Genomic DNA, 25,976 nt, shown 5'->3' on the forward strand with positions numbered 1-25,976 from the left:
GGGAAAGATAAGCGTTGGAAATGTAGACCAGGGTTTTCCAGGTCTAAATTTCCGGCATCCATCTTTGTTGTGATTCGCGATAGACGCTTTACGGGCGCCTAGCGTCTGGCGTTATCCACGCCCACAGTGGCGTTATGTGCTGTAAAGCGCCTACTCCGTAGGCATGATTCTGGCACCTTTTATTTAGATACTGGCTGGCGCTTTAACTTTAATGGTTTTTTTGCCATTTTAAACGGCATTTTTCAATTACATAGGCTCTGTTTTATAGAATTTCCCCCCTTGTGGTGATGTTTAAGGACACTCTCATCAAGATATGTACACAGGTGTGTAAGGGAGAGGAAGAAGCAGCGGCCATTTTGAATCAACATTCAGTGGTCTGATATGTCGGTGTAAAGTTTGCTAAGGGATGATAAGCCTTGAAAAAACTTCTGTAGGTGAAACACGTTGGCTCCTATTTCCCTCAAAAGAAGACTACAATTAAAAGCTAAGTACCCTTGAAATATGCTAGAAGGGTTGTTACATAAAAATTTAAAAGTAAAGATGGTTAGTAAAAATTGATAGCGGCTCCAGTGAGGAAGGTAAGACATAAAGCTTAGGGCAGTGAAAACTTTTGAGCCCAGGTGGTACTTCTGAGGAGCTGGAGGTGAGGAATATGAGATATATACTGGGTTTGGTATATACAAGTCCTCGTCAACTTATGACCGCAATTGGTTCCAACTGACAGGTCGCAAGTCGATCTGGACATAAGTCGGCCTATACTAACTACAGTATTTTTTACCCCTCCCCACATACCTTTTCCCTGGTGGTCCAGCAGTGAGGGGATGGGGGAAAGGCGTCGTAAAGTCGAACCGTCATAAGTCGACGAGGACCTGTATCTTGGTGAGAGTTTGATGGGCGATCCTCACAAGAACATTTATGTATAAAAATTGAGTGCCGTTTGGATAATAAGATGTTTAAGGATAGGCACGGTGACTGTTTATTTCAAATTCATTTCATATCCACTGGATCAAAGCTTTTCATACTATAATGTGATTTAGGGGAAAGGCCAAGCCTAAAATGAAACCACAGCCGCGTGCACTCAGAACCAAAACGACTGGAAGAGTTTGTGCAGCTGGAAAATACACGTCTCGCGACACGAGGCTCCGAGTGTTGTTTAAAGAAAAACACTGCTCTTACGTTAGCGGACAGCTGCGTCGTCAGCGCCGACACTTTCTCCTGAGATGCGTCCAATTCCCTTCGAAGCTTGCGAATCTGCGAATTGTCATCAGTAAAAGAAACCACTTGCTTAAATATATATACAAGAAACAAATTCATGCTTTTTTTTTTTTTAAACAAAAGGGGTAAAATTATAAAGTAGGCACATCAAAAGCGCCATGGACTTGACAGGTAGTTCCCTAGGCACACTACTTTCTCTTCTACAAGGTAGCGTCTAAGTGCCATAGGTCCATATTCTATACATGATGCCTAAACCTCCTCTTTTACAAAAAAGTAGCGCGGTTTTTAGCACCAGCCATGGCGGTGACAGATCTGACGTTCATAGAATTCTAAGAGCGTCACAGCTGTTACTGCCGTGGCCAGCACTAAAAACGCTAGCGCGGTTTTGTAAAAGGGGAGGGAGGAAGTTAAGCACCTAACTTAATTTTCTTAATTGGCTTAATTAGCACTAATTGAAAGTGCGATTAATTAGCTGGTAGGTACCTAACTCGGTAAGTGTCTACATCGAGGAGCCTATCACAAAGTAGGTGTGGTTGGGGGGGTGGATTTTCAGCATGGTTTGATTTAGGCGTACATGGGTACCTATCGCATGGCGCTTAGCAGCGCCTAATGCCTATGTGGGCGTTTCCAAAAACGAAGGCGCCTGAAGCCTTTAAAACCCTGGCCTACATTTCAGGCACCTACGATTTTACATAGGCGCTTCTCACGGCGATTCTGTAAATGACGCCTGTGACTGACACACGGTCAGCGCCATTTTTTTAGGCTCTGGCCAATTTAGGCGCCATTTATAGAATCAGCCCCATAGTGTCTAACTGCAAAGGAAGGTATAAAGCTAAGTGGGCCATGGGCGTGTCTCCCAGGTACACGTGAATCTTATAGATAACTATAAATTACGCACGTCACTCGGCACATTTAGCGGCAACAACTTGTACCTGCCATCAACATGGCGTAGGAGGGGGTGCTAATGCCAACTTGTACCAGTATTCTATTTTGGAATCTTGGCACCAAGATGGCATTATGGGTTCTGCTTCATTTTTTCAATCAAGTTCCTTATATTCAACTTGATGTATTTGATCTGTTCTATGTATTACTTCCTTCCCTGCCATGCCGGTATTTTCTGCATTATATTGTAAATGCTTTCTGTCTTTTTTCTGTTTATAAGTCCATTATTCTAATTTGTATTTTATCTGTATCCCATGTATTAGCTCACCTTGTTGTGAACCGCCTAGAACTTTTTCGGTATGGCAGTATTTAAGAATAAAATTATTATTATTAAGCGTAGGGACATTGCTGAATCTAGACTGAGGCACCGATTTATGGAACTGCCACCAAAATGCTACAAAATGTTTAGAAATGAAGAGAAAAGTGTTCCTTACCTCTGAATGGCATTTCTCTTCAGGCTAAAGAGGGGAAAAAAAGAAGACGTTCATAAATAACAAATCCTAGTTATAGACCTCAGAAGCTTAAAGTGTATGAAAACACATTCAGGTCTGTTATTCTGAAGCTTATACTGTCTCAGAGTTAGTCAAGATTCCCTGTCAAGTAAATAAGTATGTGCAACACCCATATCACACATCAGAAACTATAAATCTGTGGGGTCAGCTCCTAGGGCTCGATTCACCTCCAATATGGCGTTGACAGACATTACAAGAATCCAAACAAAAATAATGTTACTCGCCAAAGGTGGGATTTACTCCAGAGAAAACCATTTAATTCTGAAAAAGTGGAGAAAAAGCCTCAATATACTTGTCAATAGGATTTTTGTATTTATTGTTTATTCTGTATTTTTCTACTAGTCATGACGTGGAAAATGGTTGCACTTAACCCTGATAGAGGAAAAGGGGAAAAGGAAGATGACTGCCTCTATCGATCAGCGAGAGTTCCTTATGGTGCTAGGATTGGGGGGGGGGGGGGTACACATAATAAGAAAGGTTTGGACAATTTCCTGGAGGAAAAATCCATAGTCTGTTATTGGGAAAGACCGGAGAAGCCACTGCTTGCCCTGAATCGGTAGCATGGAATGTTGCTACTCTTTGGGGATTCTACATGGAATGTTGCTACTATTTGGGGGGTTCCAGAATCTTGCTAATCTTTGAGAGTCTGTAATGTTGCTACTCTTTGGGTTTTGGCTACCGGGCTTGATGAACCTTTGGTCTGACCTACTAAGGCTATTCTTATGTTCTTTGCTTAAAAATAAGATGATGGGGGTGACAGCTGAATGGTTGTGTGGTGTGGCTTTTTTTTTCCCCCAAAGAACACTACAAGAAACAACTTTTCTTATGGTTGGTTTTTGCAAACATTTTCCACTGCTTAACCAGAACAAAGAGGATCAGCTACTCTTCTGCTTGATGAAACTCATGAAAGCTGTATAACAGTACAAAATAAATCCTAGGCGTCATCCTGCAAGGTGCAGCCTCTTCTGGCCAGTGTTTCTCATTTGTGGTTTGGATGTTTGGGCTGCTTCAGTGCATTTTGCCAGGCCCATATCTCTGTGTTCAGAACTGGTTGACACCTCTAAATCGAGGACATCATTACTATACTCACTGTTGAATAGACAGAAGATGTACTAGAAACCAACGAGAGGGAAGATCCATGAACTAAAGGAAAACAGAAAATAATTCTATAAGCCACTGATTAATTCAGTAATGCTAAATGCAAACCCAGGACTCACTAGACAGGAAAGAACCGTATATGTGCCAAGTTCATTTTGGGCATTCATTTCCTGTTACAGATGATTATTGATGACATTAACAAAACACTGCCGAATCTATTTTGTAATCTAAAAGAAAAGCAGAAATTCTGTTCTATTTAGTTCATATATCAATTAAAGAAAAATGTGGTCCTTTAAATGGACCCCCCAGCCTGAGAATCTTTCCTGCAGTTCTGTTAGCTAATGAAAAATCTAAGCGCTCCTCACAACTCAGAACATTTCTCAAAAGATTTTGCCATCCATAAAGTTGCATCAAAAGCATAATTCTGCAAAAGATAGGCTGCAACTCCAAGTAGGTCCCCATTTTAAGGTTATAAATGTAGACACATGAATGTGACCCCAGTCCTTGCTACACTCCAAACACACCTACGTACTGTGACATTTCCGCTCCCCGAGACGGTCATGTCAGAGTGAAACCCCGGTCTCAGTCTCTTACTCGACACCAGACTCTCCCTGAAAAGGATCAGGAAGAAGATCCTGAAAGCCCAGCTGCCTATCCTGAGCCTTCTAGCCTAGAGCAGTGCCCTGAGTATAGGTTAACTGCCCGGCCCAGAAAAGCTTCCAGTCACACTAAGGGATTTAATCAAGCTCCCAGTGATATTCTACCCTGTAGCCTGAGGGGGAGCCCAAGAACACACAAGCTAGGCACACGATCACCCAGTGTAGGGCGTGGCCCTAAGCCTGTTAAGCAGCTCTCCAGAGCATTAAAGGAGGCTGCCCAAGAGAGTCTGGGAGAGAGAGTTCTCCGGGCCAGGAGAAGGCCAGACCTCACTCCAGAGCCAATGGTGTGTGAGGCTCCAATGCCTCAGGAACCAGCAGAGCAGCTGGATACACCAGAAAGCATGGACCTGGATGAAGGGTGTATGCTGGAGACCGTTATGGAAGAAGCCATGGATGTGGGCTTGGCAACTTTCCACTAAACACTACAGGTACAAGGCTGTACAAGAATAATAGTGGAGAGGAGTTTTTGGCAGAACTGTTTTGATGGTTTGTGCTGTAAAAACAAGCTTAGAGCAGTGCTGCACCAGCTTGATTGGATTGCTACATTGCAGCTGTGCAGGAGCTCAAGAGAAGCACAAAGGACTGTGAGCTAATCAAGGCTGGAAATTTAGGAGCCTGTAGTAAGGCTTCAGTTTTTGTCTTTTGTTTTTGGCTTAAAGTTTACTTTATATGCAAGACTGTAAATACCTGGTGAAGAAACTGGACTGTGTTGGTTAGTAAGCCCAGGACTCCAGCTCAAGGCTGGATAATTGCCTAAGAGACTAATTGTGCAGTGTTTTTTTCAGAGACTGTGTGATCAGGTAGAGCAAGCCCTAAAACCTGGACTGGAAGCATACCTGATAGAAAGCTTGCTGTGCTTTCACTGGACTGGGGTGAAAGTTAAAAGTCTTTTTGTTTTCTGTTTTCTTTCTTTTTGCCCGGGTTTGGGAAGAAAGGAAACTTGGACTATAATAATATCTGATATGATTTATGTGTTAAGTGACTAATTAAACTTTTCACATTATTTTTGTTCAACTTGACTCACGGTGCTTTATTTTTAGCAAAGCCCAAGATAATGAGACACCAGTGAGGTCTCCCCCTTTGGGAGCCACGTCAGGAGTGTGCTACCCTCTACCGGAGGTCTTCTTAACTTTACCAAGACCCCGGCAGGTGACAAAATGGTGGCAGTGGTGGGATTTTAGCACACTCTACTGGTGGTTTCAAGTTTGAACCTATAAAAAAAAAAAAAAAAAAAAAACACGAAAATTTTGCTGTTTTTTTTGCTTCATAATTTTTCTTTTGGAGTGTTCCCGTGACGCAGGACGACGCTGCCGGAACCACGCCCGGCTATACTTCTGAGGGACCACCGGAAGGACCAGACCAGAAGGAAGTGCCTGAGTCGGGAGTAACAGGACGTACAAGCACAGCCAGAACGACTGGAGGCCAAGGAGGCCTATTTACCAAAGGCGCAGACTCGTCAGTACCTCAGGTAAAGAGTACCTAGGGAGGGGACTGACGAGGATACGAGAGGTATCGGTTAAGATACTCCTCGGGGTTAAACGAAGAGGGATAGTTTACGCTCTCTGGTGAGACCGCACTTGGGTTTCCTTTTTTGTGTTTGTCTTTTTGCACAGGTCGGAGGATGGACCCACAGCAATTCCTAGCGGTGCTGGCGCAAGAAAGACGTCAACATTCAGAGGACATACAGAACCTGATAAAAGCGAATCAGGAGATGTGGCATTCTGGACAGCAAGCCGCGAGGCGGCAACATGATGAAATCCTATTGGCCATGGGCGAGCAGACCAAGGTCTGGGCTCAGACATTACACCCTATGGTGACCAACCCAGGCGCAGCGCATCCGCCGGGTCCTCCGGCGCAGCCCATGGTAGGACAAATTCCATTACACACATTGAATTTGTGCAAAATTTCTCCTGGGGACGCGCCTGATGAATTTTTAAACGCCTTCGAACGTATTGCAACAGCAGCCGGATGGCCCCCTGATCAGTGGGCCGTGCGTCTGTTGCCTTGCCTGGCCGGGGAAACTCTATCTGCCTTTCAGACTCTCAGTCCGGAGCAAGCTAGTAATTATGCCACAGTAAGAACACACATCTTAGATTACCTAGGATATACCTGTGAGCACTACCGACAGAAGTTTAGAGCCACGCAGGTACTAGCGAAAGAAAGACCCAAAGCGTTGGTACAGAGGCTGTCAAAACTGGCAGAAAGGTGGCTACAGCCTCACCTGTCTGATCCTAGAGCCCTCTTTGCGGAGGTTGTGAAAGAGCAGGTGCTCGAAGCGGTCCCCAAAGAGTTGAGGGGATGGATCCGCAGGCAAGGCTGTCAGACTTTACCAGAGGTGGTGGAGGTAGCCGAAGCATTCATAGATGCTCAGAGCTCTTTTGAGGAAAGAAAAGCTGACAGGCCCAGTAGAGGGGAAACAGGGAGAGAACAGCCTCCATGGTCCAAGTCCCTGGATTCCCAGAATTCCCCCCAGAAGAAACCGCTACCCAGTACTCCTAGGAAGACAGGACAGGATACTAGCCTCCGGTGCTTCAAGTGTGGGAAGCAGGGGCATACCCAGCGATATTGTCGGGAGAAAAGAGACCTTGTAGTGTGTAGGCCCTCTGGGTTAAACCAGACCGGACCTTACCAGGTGCCCATCTTGATAGCTGGGAAAAGGGTTCAAGCTCTAGTGGATACTGGTGCCGAACAATCTGTGATTTCACGCAGACTGTGGAAACAGATTGGTAAGGCAGGCCATCCTAGGGAAGGGCCCGAATCCATTTTCCTTGCCTGTATACATGGGGACTCCCGGGAATACCCTCTCCACCAAATGCTCATAGAGACGAAGAGGGGAAGTTGGGACATGAAGGTAGCGGTGGTGGACTTTTCACCATATCCAGTAGTACTAGGGAAGGACTGGGCAGGCCTAACCCAACAGGTCGCCCAAGCTGGAGAGGCGGTGCGTGAACCCCTGCACAAGCAGAAATGGGTGATGGGGGCTAGAGTGGTACGAAACCAGTCCCAAGGTTACTCCTGGGGGAGGAGAGAGAGTACCCGGGGGCCAAGTATGAATTGGAAACCGGTGATAAGATGGGCTCCCTTATCTGATAAAGCCCATATTCCTACAAGGGCTTATGACGGTGCCGCGGGGTACGATTTGTACGCCGCCCAAGAACAGGTAGTCCCAGCGCAGAACCGGGCGCTGATTAATACAGACATACAGGTGTCCTCGCCACCGGGCTCTTACTTGAGGATAGCGCCGAGGTCAGGGTTAGCTCTACGGCACGCTATAGATGTGGCCGCAGGGGTGGTTGACCCGGACTATAGGGGTAACTTAGCCGTGTTGCTAGTTAACCAGAGCAATACTGACTATAAGATCTGCCCCGGGGACCGAATCGCTCAAATGATTTGTGAGCGCATTTGGCACCCGAAATTGACAAAATATAAAGAACTTCCCGGTACTCAAAGGGGAGTAAAAGGGTTCGGATCCTCAGATAAAGGGCAAGACGGGGAGTCCCAGCCACCGGGGAAAGGGAAACAAACTGAACAGGACCAAACTCTCCGGGAAGAGATAAAATCCTTACGAGAGGAACTGGAGAAACTAAAGGCAGGTCAGAATCAGGCAAGCCCACAGATAATTACACCCGAAACAGCTAGCAACCAGGCCAGTTCAACAGGAGCGGAGGTAGAGAAGTTACAAAAAGACCTCGCTCAAATGTATGGGCAAGTGCAGCAAGTAAGGAAACAGCTACAGGAGGAACAAACTCGCGGCCAAGATATGTTGGTGAGGCTTAAAAAAACGGAAGAGCTTAAAGACCGACTAGCGGGAAAAGAAACAGAGGCTCAGTTGCTGGCCAAACAAAATGAGGCAGGCATCGAACGGTGGGAACGCCACTTCGGGAAGATGGCTGACTCACTGGACGAAGCAAGTGAGGATATGGACAAGCTACATCAACAGGTTAATGCCCTTCGGGAAAAAGAGTTAGGAGAAGTCAGACAGGCAGTGTCCGCCCTGGCTCAGAGAATGGACGTGTTGGAGGAGTCGGGTGGGGAGACTAGCCCAGGGGTACAGGCAGGGTATGAAACTCCAGTACTGCAGTGGCCCGACGATTTCATGGATCCTGACCCATTACCTACTAATCAGGGGAAGAAGTTTAATAAACCCCGTAGGCGGTATTGATGGGCTAGCTAAGCTTAACACCAATGTGGAGGCTCTGATGAGAAGGTACGAGACACCCAAGCAGAAGCCTCAGACTAGGCAGCCTTTAAGTGAGGGGGTATGTGACATTTCCGCTCCCCGAGACGGTCATGTCAGAGTGAAACCCCGGTCTCAGTCTCTTACTCGACACCAGACTCTCCCTGAAAAGGATCAGGAAGAAGATCCTGAAAGCCCAGCTGCCTATCCTGAGCCTTCTAGCCTAGAGCAGTGCCCTGAGTATAGGTTAACTGCCCGGCCCAGAAAAGCTTCCAGTCACACTAAGGGATTTAATCAAGCTCCCAGTGATATTCTACCCTGTAGCCTGAGGGGGAGCCCAAGAACACACAAGCTAGGCACACGATCACCCAGTGTAGGGCGTGGCCCTAAGCCTGTTAAGCAGCTCTCCAGAGCATTAAAGGAGGCTGCCCAAGAGAGTCTGGGAGAGAGAGTTCTCCGGGCCAGGAGAAGGCCAGACCTCACTCCAGAGCCAATGGTGTGTGAGGCTCCAATGCCTCAGGAACCAGCAGAGCAGCTGGATACACCAGAAAGCATGGACCTGGATGAAGGGTGTATGCTGGAGACCGTTATGGAAGAAGCCATGGATGTGGGCTTGGCAACTTTCCACTAAACACTACAGGTACAAGGCTGTACAAGAATAATAGTGGAGAGGAGTTTTTGGCAGAACTGTTTTGATGGTTTGTGCTGTAAAAACAAGCTTAGAGCAGTGCTGCACCAGCTTGATTGGATTGCTACATTGCAGCTGTGCAGGAGCTCAAGAGAAGCACAAAGGACTGTGAGCTAATCAAGGCTGGAAATTTAGGAGCCTGTAGTAAGGCTTCAGTTTTTGTCTTTTGTTTTTGGCTTAAAGTTTACTTTATATGCAAGACTGTAAATACCTGGTGAAGAAACTGGACTGTGTTGGTTAGTAAGCCCAGGACTCCAGCTCAAGGCTGGATAATTGCCTAAGAGACTAATTGTGCAGTGTTTTTTTCAGAGACTGTGTGATCAGGTAGAGCAAGCCCTAAAACCTGGACTGGAAGCATACCTGATAGAAAGCTTGCTGTGCTTTCACTGGACTGGGGTGAAAGTTAAAAGTCTTTTTGTTTTCTGTTTTCTTTCTTTTTGCCCGGGTTTGGGAAGAAAGGAAACTTGGACTATAATAATATCTGATATGATTTATGTGTTAAGTGACTAATTAAACTTTTCACATTATTTTTGTTCAACTTGACTCACGGTGCTTTATTTTTAGCAAAGCCCAAGATAATGAGACACCAGTGAGGTCTCCCCCTTTGGGAGCCACGTCAGGAGTGTGCTACCCTCTACCGGAGGTCTTCTTAACTTTACCAAGACCCCGGCAGGTGACAGTACACAAAAATATATGCCAACTTTTCACTATGTAAAATGGCCTCAGCAAAATGCAAGTTAAAATTTGGTGAGTTGGGTTGGGTTGCCTTAGACTGGTGTTGTGTTTTCTGGACTGCTCTGAAGAACAAACGTGAGTGGTCTTCATTTGGCTTGTCTCATTGGTTGCCTGTATATAATTGGTCCATTCTTTGAAAATAATTGGGACCAGAAGAGCAACCATTTTTTCAGTACTAGCTCCCCAACAGTGGAATAATTTGCCAATTTATCTACGCAGCGAACAAGTTTAAGCGCGCCTTAAAAGGCTTTCTTTTTAAAGATGCATTTAATATATAGATAGACATTCAATTAATCACAATATTTTGCCACAATGAATTAAATGAATAGGACATCAATTTGAAACTTTAAGCGCTTTTTAAAACCTCTTCTTTAATCAATTCATTTTATACTTTTTCTTAAATGACCCTATCCTTTGTGTTCAAACCTTAAATGTTTTTTGTTCTTTTTTTTTTTTTTTATAAATTGTAATTCTTCCCATTGCCCATTTGTGCCAGTTTGTACTAACTTGAAATTGAACAAAATGATTAATATGTATTGTCTTATCTTATTGTATTTTGTCTACCCGGCTTTCTTTTTATGTATTAGAAACATGTAATACGCATTGAATTATATGATATTGCGTAAAAATCAAAATCTATTAAACTTGAAACTTGAATAAAAAAGCAAGCTAAAAGTCTTTAGTTAATTAAGCACGTAGGATATGAGGCCCTTTTAGTGTTAATCTAAGAATCAGACAGCTGACATGCATGAATATTAAAACCAGACACGACACTTTCACTTCATTTTCACATTTCACTTCATGGTCTCTAAAGCTTATGAACATTGATCTATGATTCCTATATTGCCCCCCCAAAAAAAAGTATTGCAACCTGCAAAAGTTTCCCCTGGGGTATTCTGGCTACAAGAAGCCTCTAGTGTAGAAAAAGGATTGAAAAACAAATGCCCTCCGTGGGGATCACAGAGAAGAGCACTCCTTACCTTCTTCAAAACCATCCCGGAATGAGCCCGAGCGGCTCACGGTCCGGGTTTTCTCGTCCAGCGACATGGAGCTATTGCGGAAGCGGCTATCACTGTAGGGATCGTAGGTCCCCTCTGCGTTGGAAAGGCTGTGGGTCCGTAGCATGGTTGGGTTCGACAAGCTGATCTGGGTCGCGGTCGTAGGACTTGCTAGAGAGGAAGAGAAGAATGTCCAGCTTGTAACACATTGGTTTCTCTTCATTGATCACACAACAGGTTTTTATGAGTTTTCAGATAGACTCCAAAGTACGCTGAAGGGTGTGGCCAAGTTAAGAGCGCATTAGCCAGTTAGCGTTTGGTAAGTGCAGCGCTCTACCTGCATGACACTTCCACATCCATTCCCAACACCCGGACAGAAAATTAAAAAAACAAAACAAAAGTGATGTATGATTTAATGTGCAGAATCAGACAACCTTCTGCAAAATCCCTTAACACAGTCATGCAGTAGCGTTAACCATGCATTTCGGGCCTGATTCTCTAAAGTACGCTGATCTCGGCAGCCGCCCATCGCGTGCCAATCAGGCAGCGGCGTCCTGTAAAGGAATTGCATCTACTTTTCCTAACACACGCCTTAAATGTAGACCAGCATTGTACATGCCTATGTTTGTGGCTTCTGTCTCACGTCTACGGAGATGCATATGGACACTTTCGGTGGAGACCACGACCGTGCCGTGCTTTGGGTGTCCATAAGCATCCCTACGCATCTCATTAGGTATGCAACATACGCTTACAATGTATGTGTCCTTCCCCGCCTGCATTAAAAAAAAAATGTGCGTCCCAATTGGCGTGAGACAGCTGTAGGACCAGGGCTGTGGAGTCGGAGTCGAGGAGTTGGAGACAATTTTGGGTACCTGGAGTCAGAGTCGTGAGTGCCAGAAACTGAGGATTTGAAGGAGTCGAAGGATTTCTCTAGCGACTCCACAGCCCTGGGTAGGACACCTACCTCTGCTTACAATCGGGACACCCGTTTGGAGAATCATTACATTACATTACATTAGTGATTTCTATTCCGCCTGTGCCTTGCGGTTCTAGGCGGATTACAATTAGAAGAGATCTGGACATTACCGAGAGAATTACATAACAACGAAACAAGTAGGTTACATGTTGTGGTAGAGAATTACAAATTAGAGGATATCTGGAATTTTTCCGATAGAATTACTTAGCAAGATTCAGTAATTACAGGATACAGTGGAGAATAACAATATATTCGGGTAACAGAAGAAAGTTACCTTACTTTGAAGGGATAGGATTGTTGGATAGAGATGGGTGATGCTTATTTGGGAATCTAATATTTTTGGCAGGTGAGGTTCGAGGAGTTGACTGGTGTGTTATTCACGGGGGAGAGAGCATGTGCGATTAACACACCAGTCAACACACTTTAGTAAAAGGGCCCCATAGTGACTGACACAGATGAAAGATCTGAATGGTCCATCCAGCTGTCCAATAAAGTGGCCAGTCTTGCATGTACCTCTCTGACGGCTACACCCCTCTACGTCCCATTATCAGGATACTTCACTTATTCACCACTAGCTGTGGATTTGTGGTAAGAGTGGTTAATGTAGCTGGTTAAAAAAAAAAAGGTTTGGAGAAGTTCCTGGAGGAAAAGTCCATAAACTGTTGTTGAGACAGACACGGGAGAAACCACTGCTTGCCCCGGATCGGTGGCATGGACTGCTGATACTATTTGGGGTTTTGCCAGGTACTTGAGACTTGGATTGGCCTCTGAAGAAAGGATACTGGGCTAGATGGATGATCACACATACAAAGTTTGAATTCCTTGCTCAGAAATTTCAGATTCAATTCACTTATTTATTTTAATCAAACACAGTTATTAGTCATCCAATTTTAAATTCCAGAGACTTGTCCAAGATTGTTTTGGAACAAGTTTTGTTTGGTCTAAAATTGTTAAGACTGGCCACAACCTCAGATGTGTGACCTCACCACTAACTGCCGGGTACGCTAGGGGACACAGACCCACGTGAGACATCCCTTAACCCAGTTCCCATCAACTCACCAAGCTGGGAGAAGTTAAACTTTGTGCCAGAGGGAGAAGTTATGCTTGAGCCTGAGGAAAACGGAGACTGGCCAGTGGCGTCCTGGATGCCTCCTGCAGAATGTGAACGCAGCCACTCCTTGGCTTCCTCGTGGTTGCGCAGTTGAGAAGTGGGGGCATACCTGGGCAGGCAAAAGGAGTTGCACAAAGATATCAAAGATGGGTGAGGAGGCAAGAGAAATGGTACGGACTATAAGATCGATATTTAGCCATGCAGTGAACATATAACGGGAAACACCCAACTTAAAATATTTTCCAAAACCACACACAGTCAGCGACGCTGTCCATTGAGGTGACACCATTTAACCTGAAATGCTTGTTATAGGTTAACCCTGCTCTTTGCGACAGCCACCTGGACCTGTATTTGGAGGGAGAGATTTGCAGCTGCTCTTTTTAGAATCATATTTTACGTTTTATAATTTTTTATTTTTTTATTACTTTGTAATTTTGTATTCTTTTGTATTTTTGCTTTCCTATTGATAATGGAGTTCCTTTCTTTTTGTTCGGTACCATGTAAACCGCTATGATGATATATCGAACAGCGGTCTTTAAATACTAATAAACATTGTGGCTGCATGTCACCATTTTGGGGGATAAGAAACCGCGATTCCCCCCCAAATCTGTGTTTGATCCCCTTAAAAGCATTTATATGGTAACATAGAAAATGATAGAAGATAAAGATCCGAACGGTCCATCCAGTGTCCCATTAGTTATACCCATTAAAAATACATGATTAAATGAATTTGTCTCTTCTTTGATATTTCTGGGTCATAGACTGTAAAGTCCATTTGATATCTAGGTTCCAAATGATAAATTAAATGTGCTTTTTATGTGGGGTAAATGTTACTAAACTAAACCTTGGGTTTATATACCGCACCCTCTCCACGAATGCGGAGCTCGGCACGGTTTACAGGAAAAAAGATGAGAGAGGAACTACAGTGGAGAGATTAAAGAGTTAGGTGTAAAGGGGGAAGGTGAGAGGCCTAAGAGGGGGGAAGTGTTACAGTTTTGAGAATAGCCAGGTTTTTAGGTGTTTGCGGAAGAGTTGGAGGGAGCTTGAGGTTCGGAGAGGGGAGGTGAGGTTATTCCAGATCTCAGTGATTCTAAAGGGGAGGGATGACCCAAGTTTGCCTACATGGGAAATACCTTTTATGGAAGGGAAGGATAGTTTAAAAATTTGGGAGGATCTGGAGGAAGTAGGGGTTGGGGAGTTCCAGGATAGAGGGATAACGGCAGGAAGGATGCCATGTAGGATCTTGTAGGCCAGACACGCACATCTGAAGTGGATCCTGGGGATTACTGGGAGCCAATGGAGCTTAGACAGGAGTGGTGAGACGTGATCAAATTTGCTTTTCGCGAAAACAAGCTTAGCTGCGGCGTTCTGAATCCGCTGAAGTCTGTGGAGGCTTTTCTTGGTTAGGCTGAGGTAGATAGAATTGCAGTAATCCAATCTGGAGAGGATGATGGATTGTACTAGGACTGCGAAGTGTTTTTGGTGAAAATAGGGTCTGACTTTCCTTAGCATGTGAAGGCTGAAGAAGCATTTCTTCACCAGGGATTGGAGATGTTCGTTGAAGGATAGAGAAGAGTCTAAGGTGACACCCAGAACTTTGCTTGAGAACTCGAGCTGTAATGGGGGGCCGGTGTATTTTTCAAAATACATTAGGAAATACACACGAATAGGCCTGATACAGTTACTCCTTATTGCGCCCAAAAAGTGGAATGTTCCAGGGGCAGCATCACTTAGACACGATAATAATTCTATTTTTCCATAGGGATGGATGGCCTTGAGAAAACTTGGTTGTGAAACATATTGGCTCAGCGTCAGTTGGACGTCCTTTACAGAATCAGTTTTTTAGGCGGGAGTTAGACATCCAACCAACGTCCTTAATGTTATTAGAACGGCAAATTTATGCTATTTTTTTATTATAATCGTAACCATACCATTAAAAAAAAATTCTGCTTAATGTTTTAAGAACATAAGCATTGCCTCTGCTGGGTCAGACCAGGGGTCCATCGTGCCCGGCAGTCCGCTCCCGCGGCGGCCCACCAGGTCCATGACCTGAAAGTGTTCCCTACCTAACCTAAAATATCCATACCCTATTCGCTCAATGTCCTGTAAGGTAACTCTATCTGTACCCTGTAATCCCCTTCGCTTCCAGGAAGTCATCCAGTCCCTTTTTGAACCCCAGAATTGTACTCTGTCTTATCACCTCTCTGGGAAGCGCGTTCCAGGTGTCCCCACCCTCATTTATTTATTTCCTGTCAGAGGTAGTGAGTTGGATTTGAACTAGGAAAATCAGGGTAGAAGGCTGTAGGTTTAACCAGTGTGCTACAGAGCAATTGTAAAACTAGGTCTTATAGGCATTATAAGGAGGTCTACTTTTGAGCGTAGTTTGGACGGGACATAGGCATGCTTTGGGCGTTTCCAATGCGATCTGCTAAACAGGGTTCTGGGTTTTTATTTTTGCTTTAGTAAGCTCAAAATGCATTTAATAATGCACCACATAAACAGGGCACATCATTTCAAAGATATTGCATGCAAAACCTACTCGTTTTCTGGCAAAACAGCAATGGAATTTGCTAATTAGAGCACATGAAAAACACAGCTTTATGTTTCCTGCTAAAAAAAACAAACAAAACTCTCTTTTCTCACAAGTTCATCCATCAAACAAAGCCCTTGACAAAAATATATAGATTGCATAGATAACTTCATTTGCAAAAGGTTGAAAACAGAAAAAAACAGCCACACAGACCTTTGTTTTAAGTTTCAAGTTTATTTAAAATTTGATTGATCGCTTAATCATATATTCAAGGCGATGCACAATTCTAAAAATAGTTTATAACAGTATACAGGGAAAGAAAAATTCATAGAGCAAATACATGACTTACAAGACAAACAAGACCAAACGGGAAGTGGGCTAGAAATACAATAATCGGAGGCAAATGAGACAATCAAGCCATCAAACTTCTCATAATCTTGAAACTTCGGTGGGGAATGTGTGGTGCAGGGGTTCGAGCTACAGCCTCAGCACCCTGAGGTTGTGGGTTCAAATCCCTCGCTGCTCCTTGTGACCCTGGGCAAGTCACTTAATCCCCCTCATTGCCCCAGGTAGAGTTTGAGCCCGCCGGAACAGAGGCACGCCAATTAGGCCCAACAACCCAATCTGAAGGCAAATTGATTTAAGATATTACATCGTAACATAGTAGATGACGGCAGATAAAGACCCAAATGGTCCATCCAGTCTGCCCAACCTGATTCAATTTAAATTTTTTTTTTTTTTTTTTTTTTCTTCTTAGCTATTTCTGGGCGAGAATCCAAAGCTTTACCCAGTACTGTGCTTGGGTAAAGCTTAGGACACAAACTCACCTTCCGGTTTGAAGGATGGTGTTACAACACCTGTTCAGGTTGATATTCAAAGCGATTTAACCAGCCTGAAATGGCTCCTGGCCAGTTAAAACGCCTGCTGGGGGCAAACTGCCAATTTTCAGCACCACTTAACTGGTTAATGCTGCTGAAAATTAGCAGTTGGCGCCAAACTCAAAACCTGCTCTCTGGGGAGCATTCTGGGGGCGGAGCTGGTATTTAAACGGCCAAGACCTCGACAGAAAAGTCAACCCTATCTATAAGCGGTGCCCCAGCCAGTTAACCCTTTCAGGACCAAGGGACATATTTGTCCCATAACTTTAAAATCCTATAAATTTTGATTGGGATAGTCTACAGTTCTAAATTTGATATGTACGGATTCCATATGATACTGCCTTTATGTAAACAAACTGGTTCCGACATTCATTCATTAGCGTCGTTGCCAGATTGACGAGAAGATTCACTTGCCACACTGTCCATAAGCCAGAAGTTTGATTTAAAAAAAAAAAAATAATGATATTTCACAAAAAAAATCAATTTTTTGGCATCTGCAAGCCCTTTTTACCATAAAAATGTCGTCAAAACCACAAAAATTGGCCTACGATCCTTATGGTCCTGAAAGGGTTAAGGGCTGAATATCGCACTTAACTGGCAATATATTAGCCGGCTCTGCAATCTCGGAAATTCAATGCTGAAGTCCAGATGTGGCCCAGCACTGAATTTCCGAGTTTCACACCAGCAGTAGCCATCACCGGCTGAATATCGATCTCATGGCGTTTAGGCTTAAGGGATGGGTTCATGAGTACCCAATGTTGCTTTTTAGACCGTATGAGCTGAACTTTCATAACATTACCACAGAACATAGCCAGCTGTCTTCCGCAGACTATGGAGAAACCGGAACTTCAATGCTGACACTGCATCCTGCAACCAGCGTTGAATTTCTGTTTTATTTTGGGTCGGCCAAGACATAACCGGATCGGCTGATATTCATCGCCTGGCTGGCTAAGTTCTAACAGCCAAAGACAGACCTGCTATCTCGCCGCTGGAGTTAGCTGCCGGGTCAATGAATATTGGCAGTGACCAGCTATGACACGCGATATTGCAGTCACTGGCTATCAGCTCAATGGAATATTCAGCGGGAAATAGAGGGTGATCTCCCATTCTTGTGTGTTGAATGACTGGGGTTGTGCTTTGGGGTATGAAATAAGTAGATTTTCATGTTGCACACTTTTCTTTTAATTTTTAATGTTTCCTTCTTGCTTAAAAGATATTAATTTAAACACTACATTAAAATATCCTGACTTTTTAATGGGCGAGCAGAGTAAAGAGTGGTATGTGGCACAGGTTCTGTATCTCACAAGCTACATCTGATAGGAGAAAACTGGTACCATTTTTGGAATTAGGAGGTCTAACATTTGAGGCACCAAAATGAGTGTTGGCCAGTGTTCTCAGGCCCTGGATGTCTAACAGTAGAATTAAAAACTCAGCTGCAAGGATTTTTTTTCTAAGTGTAAAATGAAGTTTGCAGCACTGAATTAGTTGCATTTAAGGGCGAGAGGTCAGATATTTCCAGCATCATTGTTTGCATGAGGCAAAAGCTGCATCTAGGGGTCCTTTTACTCAGGTGCGCTATTAAGGCATCTATTATTTTCTATGGGTACCTTAGCATTTACTGCACGCTAATCTTTAGCATGTGCTAAATCGGTTAGCGCACCTTAATAAAAGGACCCACTAATTAGCTGTTCGACGCTGCAATTGACCATTTTTTCAAGACCCTGTTTTCGACTTGGTTTTAAACACAGCCACCAAAATACTTCATACCAAAACAGCTGCTTTTTTTTCCCCCCAAGCAAAGATTTAAATGGTGTAGGGTTGAAAGGCAACATCTGCCTGATTCTAATGCATCAGCCAAAGCCACAATTAAACGTGAAGCATTTGTGAGGCGAGTTTCTGAAAGTCATCCAGCAAAAAAAAACAAAAAAACCAAAAACACAGCAGCAAGCTAGGAAGCACAAAATCACAGGTTTAATAATGCACCGCCCTGCAAGAAAGGTAGAGACGACAGGTGCCAAAGCCCCCCCCAGCAGCCCCACTGGAAAAAATAAAATAAAAAAAAATCAGATGCAGCAAAGCTCGAAGCCACACAAAAGCCACTTGGCTATAAGGAGACCAATACCTCAGTCCCTTCTTAGGCAAAGTATTCCTATCAAGGTGTGGATCACTGTGGGAAGAGTTAAAAGAAAGAAAAAAAAACCTTCAGAGAGCAGGAAAGAGGGAAAATAAACACAAAAAACAGACAGGGCAGGAGTGAGGTGGATTCAACTTTTGACCATGTTTTCTTTCAAGAGAGCATGGAATGCTCATGACGTACACAGATACTTTTTTCGGGGGGGGGGGGTTCGTACTATGTCAGACGTGCAGATGGTATGATGAGTACAAAGGCCAGATTGCCCAACATTTTCTTTCGTATTAATGAAGGGAAGCAGCGCAGGGACAAAATTGCATGCGGCCAGGATTGCTCTGCACAAACGAACAGCGGGAGGAAAGTGCATGCACCCACCCCCCAACACACACACACGCTCTGCGTTGAGGGGCACAGTATTATTCATGGCTCTTTCCAACCGTATTTGTTTTATCCAAATCATTAAAATGTATCCTCATGAATGCTATAGTACCAGATTTTTCTTTGGGAAACTCGTGTGCAAATTATTTAACTCTCTCTGCATATGACAATGTTTAGATCAGTGATTCCCAACCCTGTCCTGGAGGAACACCAGGCCAATCGGGTTTTCAGGCTAGCCCTAATGAATATGCATGAGAGAGATTTGCATATGATGGAAGTGATAGGCATGCAAATTTGCTTCATGCATATTCATTAGGGCTAGCCTGAAAACCCAATTGGCCTGGTGTTCCTCCAGGACAGGGTTGGGAACCACTGGTTTAGATAGACGATCTCAGTCTCTCTCTCTCTCTCACCAGGACTTAAGCCATCATTGTTAAATGACCAGAGCCAGCCCAGAGGCTTTTAATGCAGCTTAGTTTGCTGATCTGGCAACAGCTTAGAGTAAGTGACACATTAACTGTGCAAACTTCCTTACACTCATCTCACAGAGACATGGTACAAACCAGTGAGCCAAAAATTGGAATAAATGTCAACACTTAGGAGGCCACTTTCAAAGGGATGAAGATACCTAACCACAGAATTAGGCACCTAGATGTTTGGGTCAGAAAAACCCCCCCAATCACAGCAGTTAAATACGATTGGGGTGTTTCACGAAGAGGCTATAGTTAGATTCTGAAGGACAGAAGGGAAGCGCGTTCCTAACCTGTGGGAAAGAAAATCTCTGTTCCGGAGATTTTCTCCCACGCGTTTGGCCGCGGAGGCAGCGTCAGGTTTCAACCTCTTCTTCCAACCCCAATTCCGGGCCATATTACTGTATATTAGTGTAGGTGCTGCTGGATGCCTTAATTGTGGCCACCTAGCGATGCCTATGTTCAGGATCTGCGCCTAATTTTCATCTTTTAATTGGCTTAATCAGCATGGTAATTGACCATGCCAGTTTTCAACCAATCAAAAAAAGCAAACATTAATTAAACAATTTAGGAGTTAAGCGTCAAACTCTTAGGATGCCTAGCGATGTCTAAGTGGAGGCACCCTCCCACGCCTATCTCAAAAAGTAGGTTTGGTTAAGGGCGGAAAGTAGGCATCAGTAGGCGAATGAAAAGCTGCCCTAATGGAGCTGTACCTATGTCTAGGATGCCTTGTGACGCTTAAGTCCGCTTGGGGGCCACTAGGCTTGATTGACAACTGCGCCACTCTCACTGGCATGCCCCTTGCGACACCATCGACGGCTGAGCAACAAACTTGCAAAAGCATTTGTCACTAAAGCCACAGTTTCTCACAAGACACTTTGCTTCACGTATGTGGGCAACAACAGACAGACACTCGAGCTCCTTCGTGTGAGCTTGAGCGAGACGCGGCATTACCTGTCCTGCTTCCTGGGTAAAGTATTTCTGCTGAATTTTGGACTAGCAGCAGGGGAAGAGAGAGGGCTAGAGAAAAATCATATCAGACAGGGAACAAGAAGAAAAATTAGCACAGAAAGGAAAAACAAACAGAGGAAAACAAAGGAATAGCTTAAAACAGTGCTATAAACTAGACTAAAACTTAAGTTGTATTGACCGAGTCATCAACCAAGAGGCGCTCGACCCGGTTTACAATAATGTAAAACATAATACATAAATTTGACAAGAAAAAGTAGACTGAAATAGTGAATTTCCAAAATGTTTTGCAAAACAAAAAAAGTTTTCAGAACTTTCCGGAATAAAGTAAAAGAACCTAAACTTCTTAACGTAAGCGGTAAAGCATTCCAGAATTTGGTTAATTTAAAAGCAAAAGAATAACTAAGTCTCTTAAAGGTTCTGTTTTTACCACAAAGTGATTTCCTTCAACAATGAAAACTAAAAATCTGCAGCTGATATCGAGGCGTCCTTCACAGGAGTGTGGTCCGCAGTATTCAAACGTGAAGATACTGCCAGTAAGTTTCAGGACTTTTGCTGCCTTAGCTTCCCATGTGGATGGGCTAACGGGATGTGCAGGCTTTGGGCCCAGAGAAGGGCTGTGCCTTCAAGCTCAGGAGAGAGCGTCTACAATTTTATTTCTTTCGAGATATGGGAGGGTGAGCGGCATTGACTGGTGGGATGAAGGCATCAGCTCTTAGCCAAAAATGAAACCTGAACAAATCTGCGTGGATGACTTGGGGAACCAAGTTAAGTAAACAAATAACTAACCATCTTCCTCTCCATCCCAAGGTTTCAAAGTGCACTACCATCCCTAAACACATCTCTTGATCCAAACTAAAGCAGGGACTCTCTCTCTCTGAGTGTCGGAGACCACAACACCTCTTCAAGGCCCTCAGGTGAGCACAACAGCAAGACCAGAATTTGATTAAATCCTAGAGTACAAGGAGACTTCATGCTTGGGTTTTATGTGCAGGGGAATACAGCAGATAAACATGTTATCTCTTGAGGCTCAACTTCTGCCTGTCAGAAATCACTAACTGACCAGCGTGATCATTGCATTCCTAATCTTTTTCAAGTGCTTGAGGCTATAAGTGGTTATCTAAACACTAAAAAAATAAAATAAAATAAAAATCTATAAAACACCTACATATAAAAAAAAAAATCATCAAGAATATAATCTGGGTGAAGTATACTTCACAGAACGATTTCAAACAGCTGTAATCAGATTTAATTTCATGCCCGTTTCTCATCAGACTATAAAACCTAGCATTTATGCAGAAAGAAATCATATGAGCAGCATTGAGGGCATACGATGACGTGGCTTTACCAAATCTCCGTATGGTGGACAATATACTTTAATACCACCACAGCAAATAATGCATCTTTGTGATCAATTTAGATGTCAGAAACTGTTTATCATTAAAGCACTACAGGTTTCCACAGGCGAGTCTACCAAGGGTAAACATCTTGCATAAGGCCACGTCATCAAGATACTTTTTTATAAGGACTTTGAATTCATGTCTTTGATTTGAATTTGCTGCTCTAGAAGACTCCATCATTATCTCACAACCTTTAGTTAGGGTGATAAGCTGGGATTTAGACTGGACCAAAATAGCTCAAAGGTTCTGCAGGAGTAATGCTACTTTACCAGAGTTTGTGAAAAGCACACTGTTGCACAATACGAGAGCAGATGAAGGAGTGACCACTGACCTTTCCGACAATGTTGTCTTAACACTGTTGGTTCTGACAAAGGAAGCCAGAGAGTCATCTTTAGAAGTAGTTATCAGTCCACTGGGGGAGTTGCGGCTCAACCCACCTCCACTGCTCAGAGAAATATCAATGGATTCGCAGCTGGTGTGAAGGCTGCTGATTGACTGGAAACTCATGCCATCCTTGCTAACAGCAGAGCTGCTCTGGTTGGTACCCCAAGTCAAGCTATTGGAGGGAGCCGAGTGGGCCGAACTAGGACTGGAGGCAAGAGGCGAAGGGTTCATGTCAGCGTTCTTGCTGTAGAGAGGACTGCTACCTCCACTACTCAGCATGCCGCTGCCTGAAGGAGATTCAAGGCTACTCTGCAGGTTCATGGTAGCATGAGGGTTGGCGATGACCACTGAAGCTTTCATACCTTCAGCGGCTGTGACTGATTTATTGGGTTTTCCGCCAAAAAGTCTGTGTAAAAAATAATAATTAAAGAGCATTAACAATATAAAGGTGGTGGGCGTTGTGGAATTTATGACTGACTCAAATAGAGGTGATGATGGAATCATATGAAACCTGAATCCCAGGGTTGGAATGCCCAACCAGCGCCATCCAGTAATTTCCCACTGAAACATCAGTCTACTGAGGATTTCAATTTGAGCGACCGGGACTGAGAACCTGCCCCCAGAGAACATGGAACCCATTTGGAGATGCCGTCTCCAGAGAGCAGGAAGACCCGAGGAAGGTTTCCTTTGGCACAAATCCAAGGGCTGAGATGATTAATGGCAGTGAATCAAGACCATCTCCAACAAGCCCTGAAGTGGAAGTTAGGTTCTTTCTGATTATGGGGTGCACAAATCTATCTCATTTTGGAGACATTACCCAGAAAATAAATAAAATTAAAGATTAGGTTAAAGACCACCAAAGCTGCAGCAATCTGGAAACTGGAAAAAAAAATTCTGAGGCATGACTGATTGTAAGTACTTGAAGTTGGACAGTAAAGAGCACAATCGGTTTTGCATAAAAATATCTGGAGCATGCAATGGGGTTCTAACACGGAGCATGCAATGTTTCTTTCCTTCTTCCTTGAACCACATAGATGACCTGTTTATACACAATATTACTCACCATTATGAGGAGAGGCTTGAGGATATGAATTAGATGATGGTTAACAGCAAAAGCAAGTGAGTCAGACCGAGATTTGGCCTGGCAATCACTTAATTCTTAGGCTGGTGTGCCGGTGAGCGAAGTACCATCTAACTGAGCTGAGGGCCTCTGCTATGGTATCACATATACTTTGTGTGACTTTAAGGTCAAAATTAGTGCAGATCACATATTAGAGAGCTGTTTGGGTGTTGATATTTGGTTTTTCTCTCTCCATAGAATCATTTTTTAAAGCATTTTCCTGTTTATGCAAAAGACACGAGCTTACTTGCTATGCCAGCTCCCCACATAAATTCCCAAACTCGAGAAACTCCCTTACTGCACTGTAAGATTTTCCGGGATCACCCATTCCACTCTTAACGCTATCACCACAGAAGCCAGTTATAACTTTGTTCCATTGGAAAAAAAATGATTCTTCTAATATGGTGTATTCTTGCTTAATCTCATGTGGGGCGGGAGGTGTTGGGGGCAGGGGTGGTGGTGTCTGTACAGCCAAATGAGCAAAATATCCTCCTGATTGACAGTTGGAATATGTTTATTATTAGACTTGATATACTGCCATTTCTAAGCGTAGGTTGGGCTCTGCTTCCTATCTTGACCTGAGGTTGAACTAAGGACATAAGAATACTGGGATACACCAAAGAAAGGTCGATCAAGCCCAGCATCCTGTTTCCAACGTTGGCTAGTCCAGGTCACAAGTACCCAGCAGAATCCTAAACATCTCTGGAAATGTAAGCTAAGTCAAACAAACAGGCCTGGGAAATCATAGGGAAAACTAAGACAAATCAAACAAACTCTACATAGAAACTAAAGATTGAGTATAAGCGAGAGAGCCAGTTGACTTACAAAAGGAAGTAAATAGTCCATGACAAACCTGATGGTTCTGATGATTGGGCATGACCTGAAAATCATGTGACACTGTTTTGGAGATCCTTACAATCCCAGTTTTGCCTACATGTTTTGCTCTGGCAGGTATACGTTGACTCACCTAGGTGCACCAAGTGATGTGTGTAATTTATAGCATTCTATAAACTACATGTATAACTAGGAGACACGCCCACAGCATACCTTCCTGTACGTCCCCCTTGCAGCATATCACTTAGACCAGGCTTGTGCAACCTATGGCCTGCGAGCCAGAATTCAGCCCCACCAGGAGCCTTTTTCTGGCCCTTGGAAGCGTGGTAATTCTTGTGGTGCTTTCCCACCCACAACTCAGCTCTCTGTAAGCTTGAGCCATGCAGTGCCAGAAATTCAGATTGGTATTGCGTTTTAAAGTCTCATGAGACTAACTCAGTGTATCGCAAACTGTGTGCCGTGGCGCAGTAGTGTGCCACAGTGATATTCTGGGTGTGCCGCGAGAGGCACGTCGTGTAGGCGACTCAGGTGGCGCCTCTCCTGCTCAATAGCCCTTCTGCTGTTCTCCGCAGCTCCCTACTGGCATAGTAATTTCAGGACCCCTTGTTGAGGACCTCCACCCATGCGCGGACTTTGATGTAATGATGTCACATAGGCGTGTGATGTCATCGCGCAGACCCTCCAGCCACGGCCCCGAGTTTAGTGTGCCGCAGCTTGGAAAGGTTTGTGAGTCACTAGACTAACCCAAACATCCAGCACTTTGTGGTTCAAGGTTGCAGAGAGCCATGTTGCAGTGGAGAGGCAAGAATCCCACTGTTTCCTCTGTAGCCAAAGCCAGATGGTGGGAGAAAACTGGGTGAATGCTAGGAAGAGAACACGCCATTGTATTTTGTCACTATTGATGAAACGAGCGTTGGCCCTCTGAGTTGTACAAACTATAAAATATGGCCGCCAACAGAAAAGGGTTGGACAAGCCCGACTTGGATGATACCTTAACAACGGTGTGCTGCAAACTTTTTGAAGCCACAGCACGCTAAAGTGGGGCCGGCGGCTGGAGGGCATCCGGAAATGCGAGGACGTCGATATGATGATGTCGCTCGCATGGGTGACATCATCACGTCAACGTCCGCAGCCCCGAGCCTCCCATTACTGCCGGTGCGGAGGTGCTGGAGAAGGAGAGGCGCCGGCGCTTCTCCTCGCCGGCGTCTCGCGGAACCCCCTGGAATCTTCCGCAGCACACAGTTTGCAACACACTGCCTTACAGAATGGTGCCTCGTTGCACATTAATAACACTTTTGATGCACATCATTGGCGTCTACATCTAGCTCCCAAGTCAATAGAACTGCCTTACGATCGCTTTGTTCATCAGAGCAACATCTTACAATTCCTTCTCTTAAGGCAGTTGTTCTAGGACTCAACACGCAAAACCATTGACTCGGTCATTGCGCCCACTCTCTCCCCATATCCCTGAAACTAGTACCAAGAATTTCAAGTCCAAGCTAAAAACTTTTCTTTTCAAGGACGCGTACAAGATCTAGACAAAGGGCACTTCCCAGACTATCCCTCCCTCCTTGCTTTTCATTTTTATTTTAAGAGATTCAACCCTACCCTTCTGAAACTTCTAAGATGTTTGCGACTACCCCCATTTTTTTTTTTTTTTAAAAGGATTTTTAGAATTTTAATCTTGTAAACCGCTTTGGATTTTAAAGCGCTATATCAAGCCATAATAAACTTGAAACTTAGGGGCCTGAAATGTAGGCCAGGATTTTCA

At 44.2% G+C, this 25,976-nt stretch overlaps 1 protein-coding gene across 10 annotated transcripts in view; it reads right to left on the reverse strand.

Moving 5' to 3' along the window:
• NAV2 (neuron navigator 2) overlaps positions 1-25,976 on the reverse strand; it is a 268,615-nt gene that overhangs the window by 43,700 nt on the left and 198,939 nt on the right. For 4 of the 10 annotated variants that reach the window (XM_033928178.1, XM_033928176.1, XM_033928180.1 and 1 more), the window contains 8 exons: positions 22,199-22,657; positions 20,453-20,518; positions 18,642-18,686; positions 13,060-13,220; positions 11,007-11,195; positions 3,760-3,812; positions 2,592-2,615; positions 1,177-1,251 (listed from right to left, as the gene is read on the reverse strand). In XM_033928178.1, the coding sequence (XP_033784069.1) occupies positions 1,177-1,251; positions 2,592-2,615; positions 3,760-3,812; positions 11,007-11,195; positions 13,060-13,220; positions 18,642-18,686; positions 20,453-20,518; positions 22,199-22,657 (1,072 nt within the window). The remainder of the gene's footprint in view (positions 1-1,176; positions 1,252-2,591; positions 2,616-3,759; positions 3,813-11,006; positions 11,196-13,059; positions 13,221-18,641; positions 18,687-20,452; positions 20,519-22,198; positions 22,658-25,976) is intronic. The other 6 variants (XM_033928182.1, XM_033928181.1, XM_033928183.1 and 3 more) reach the window with 5 other exon arrangements.

This window comes from Geotrypetes seraphini, chromosome 19 (assembly GCF_902459505.1).
Source record: "Geotrypetes seraphini chromosome 19, aGeoSer1.1, whole genome shotgun sequence".
Lineage (NCBI taxonomy): Eukaryota > Metazoa > Chordata > Amphibia > Gymnophiona > Dermophiidae > Geotrypetes > Geotrypetes seraphini.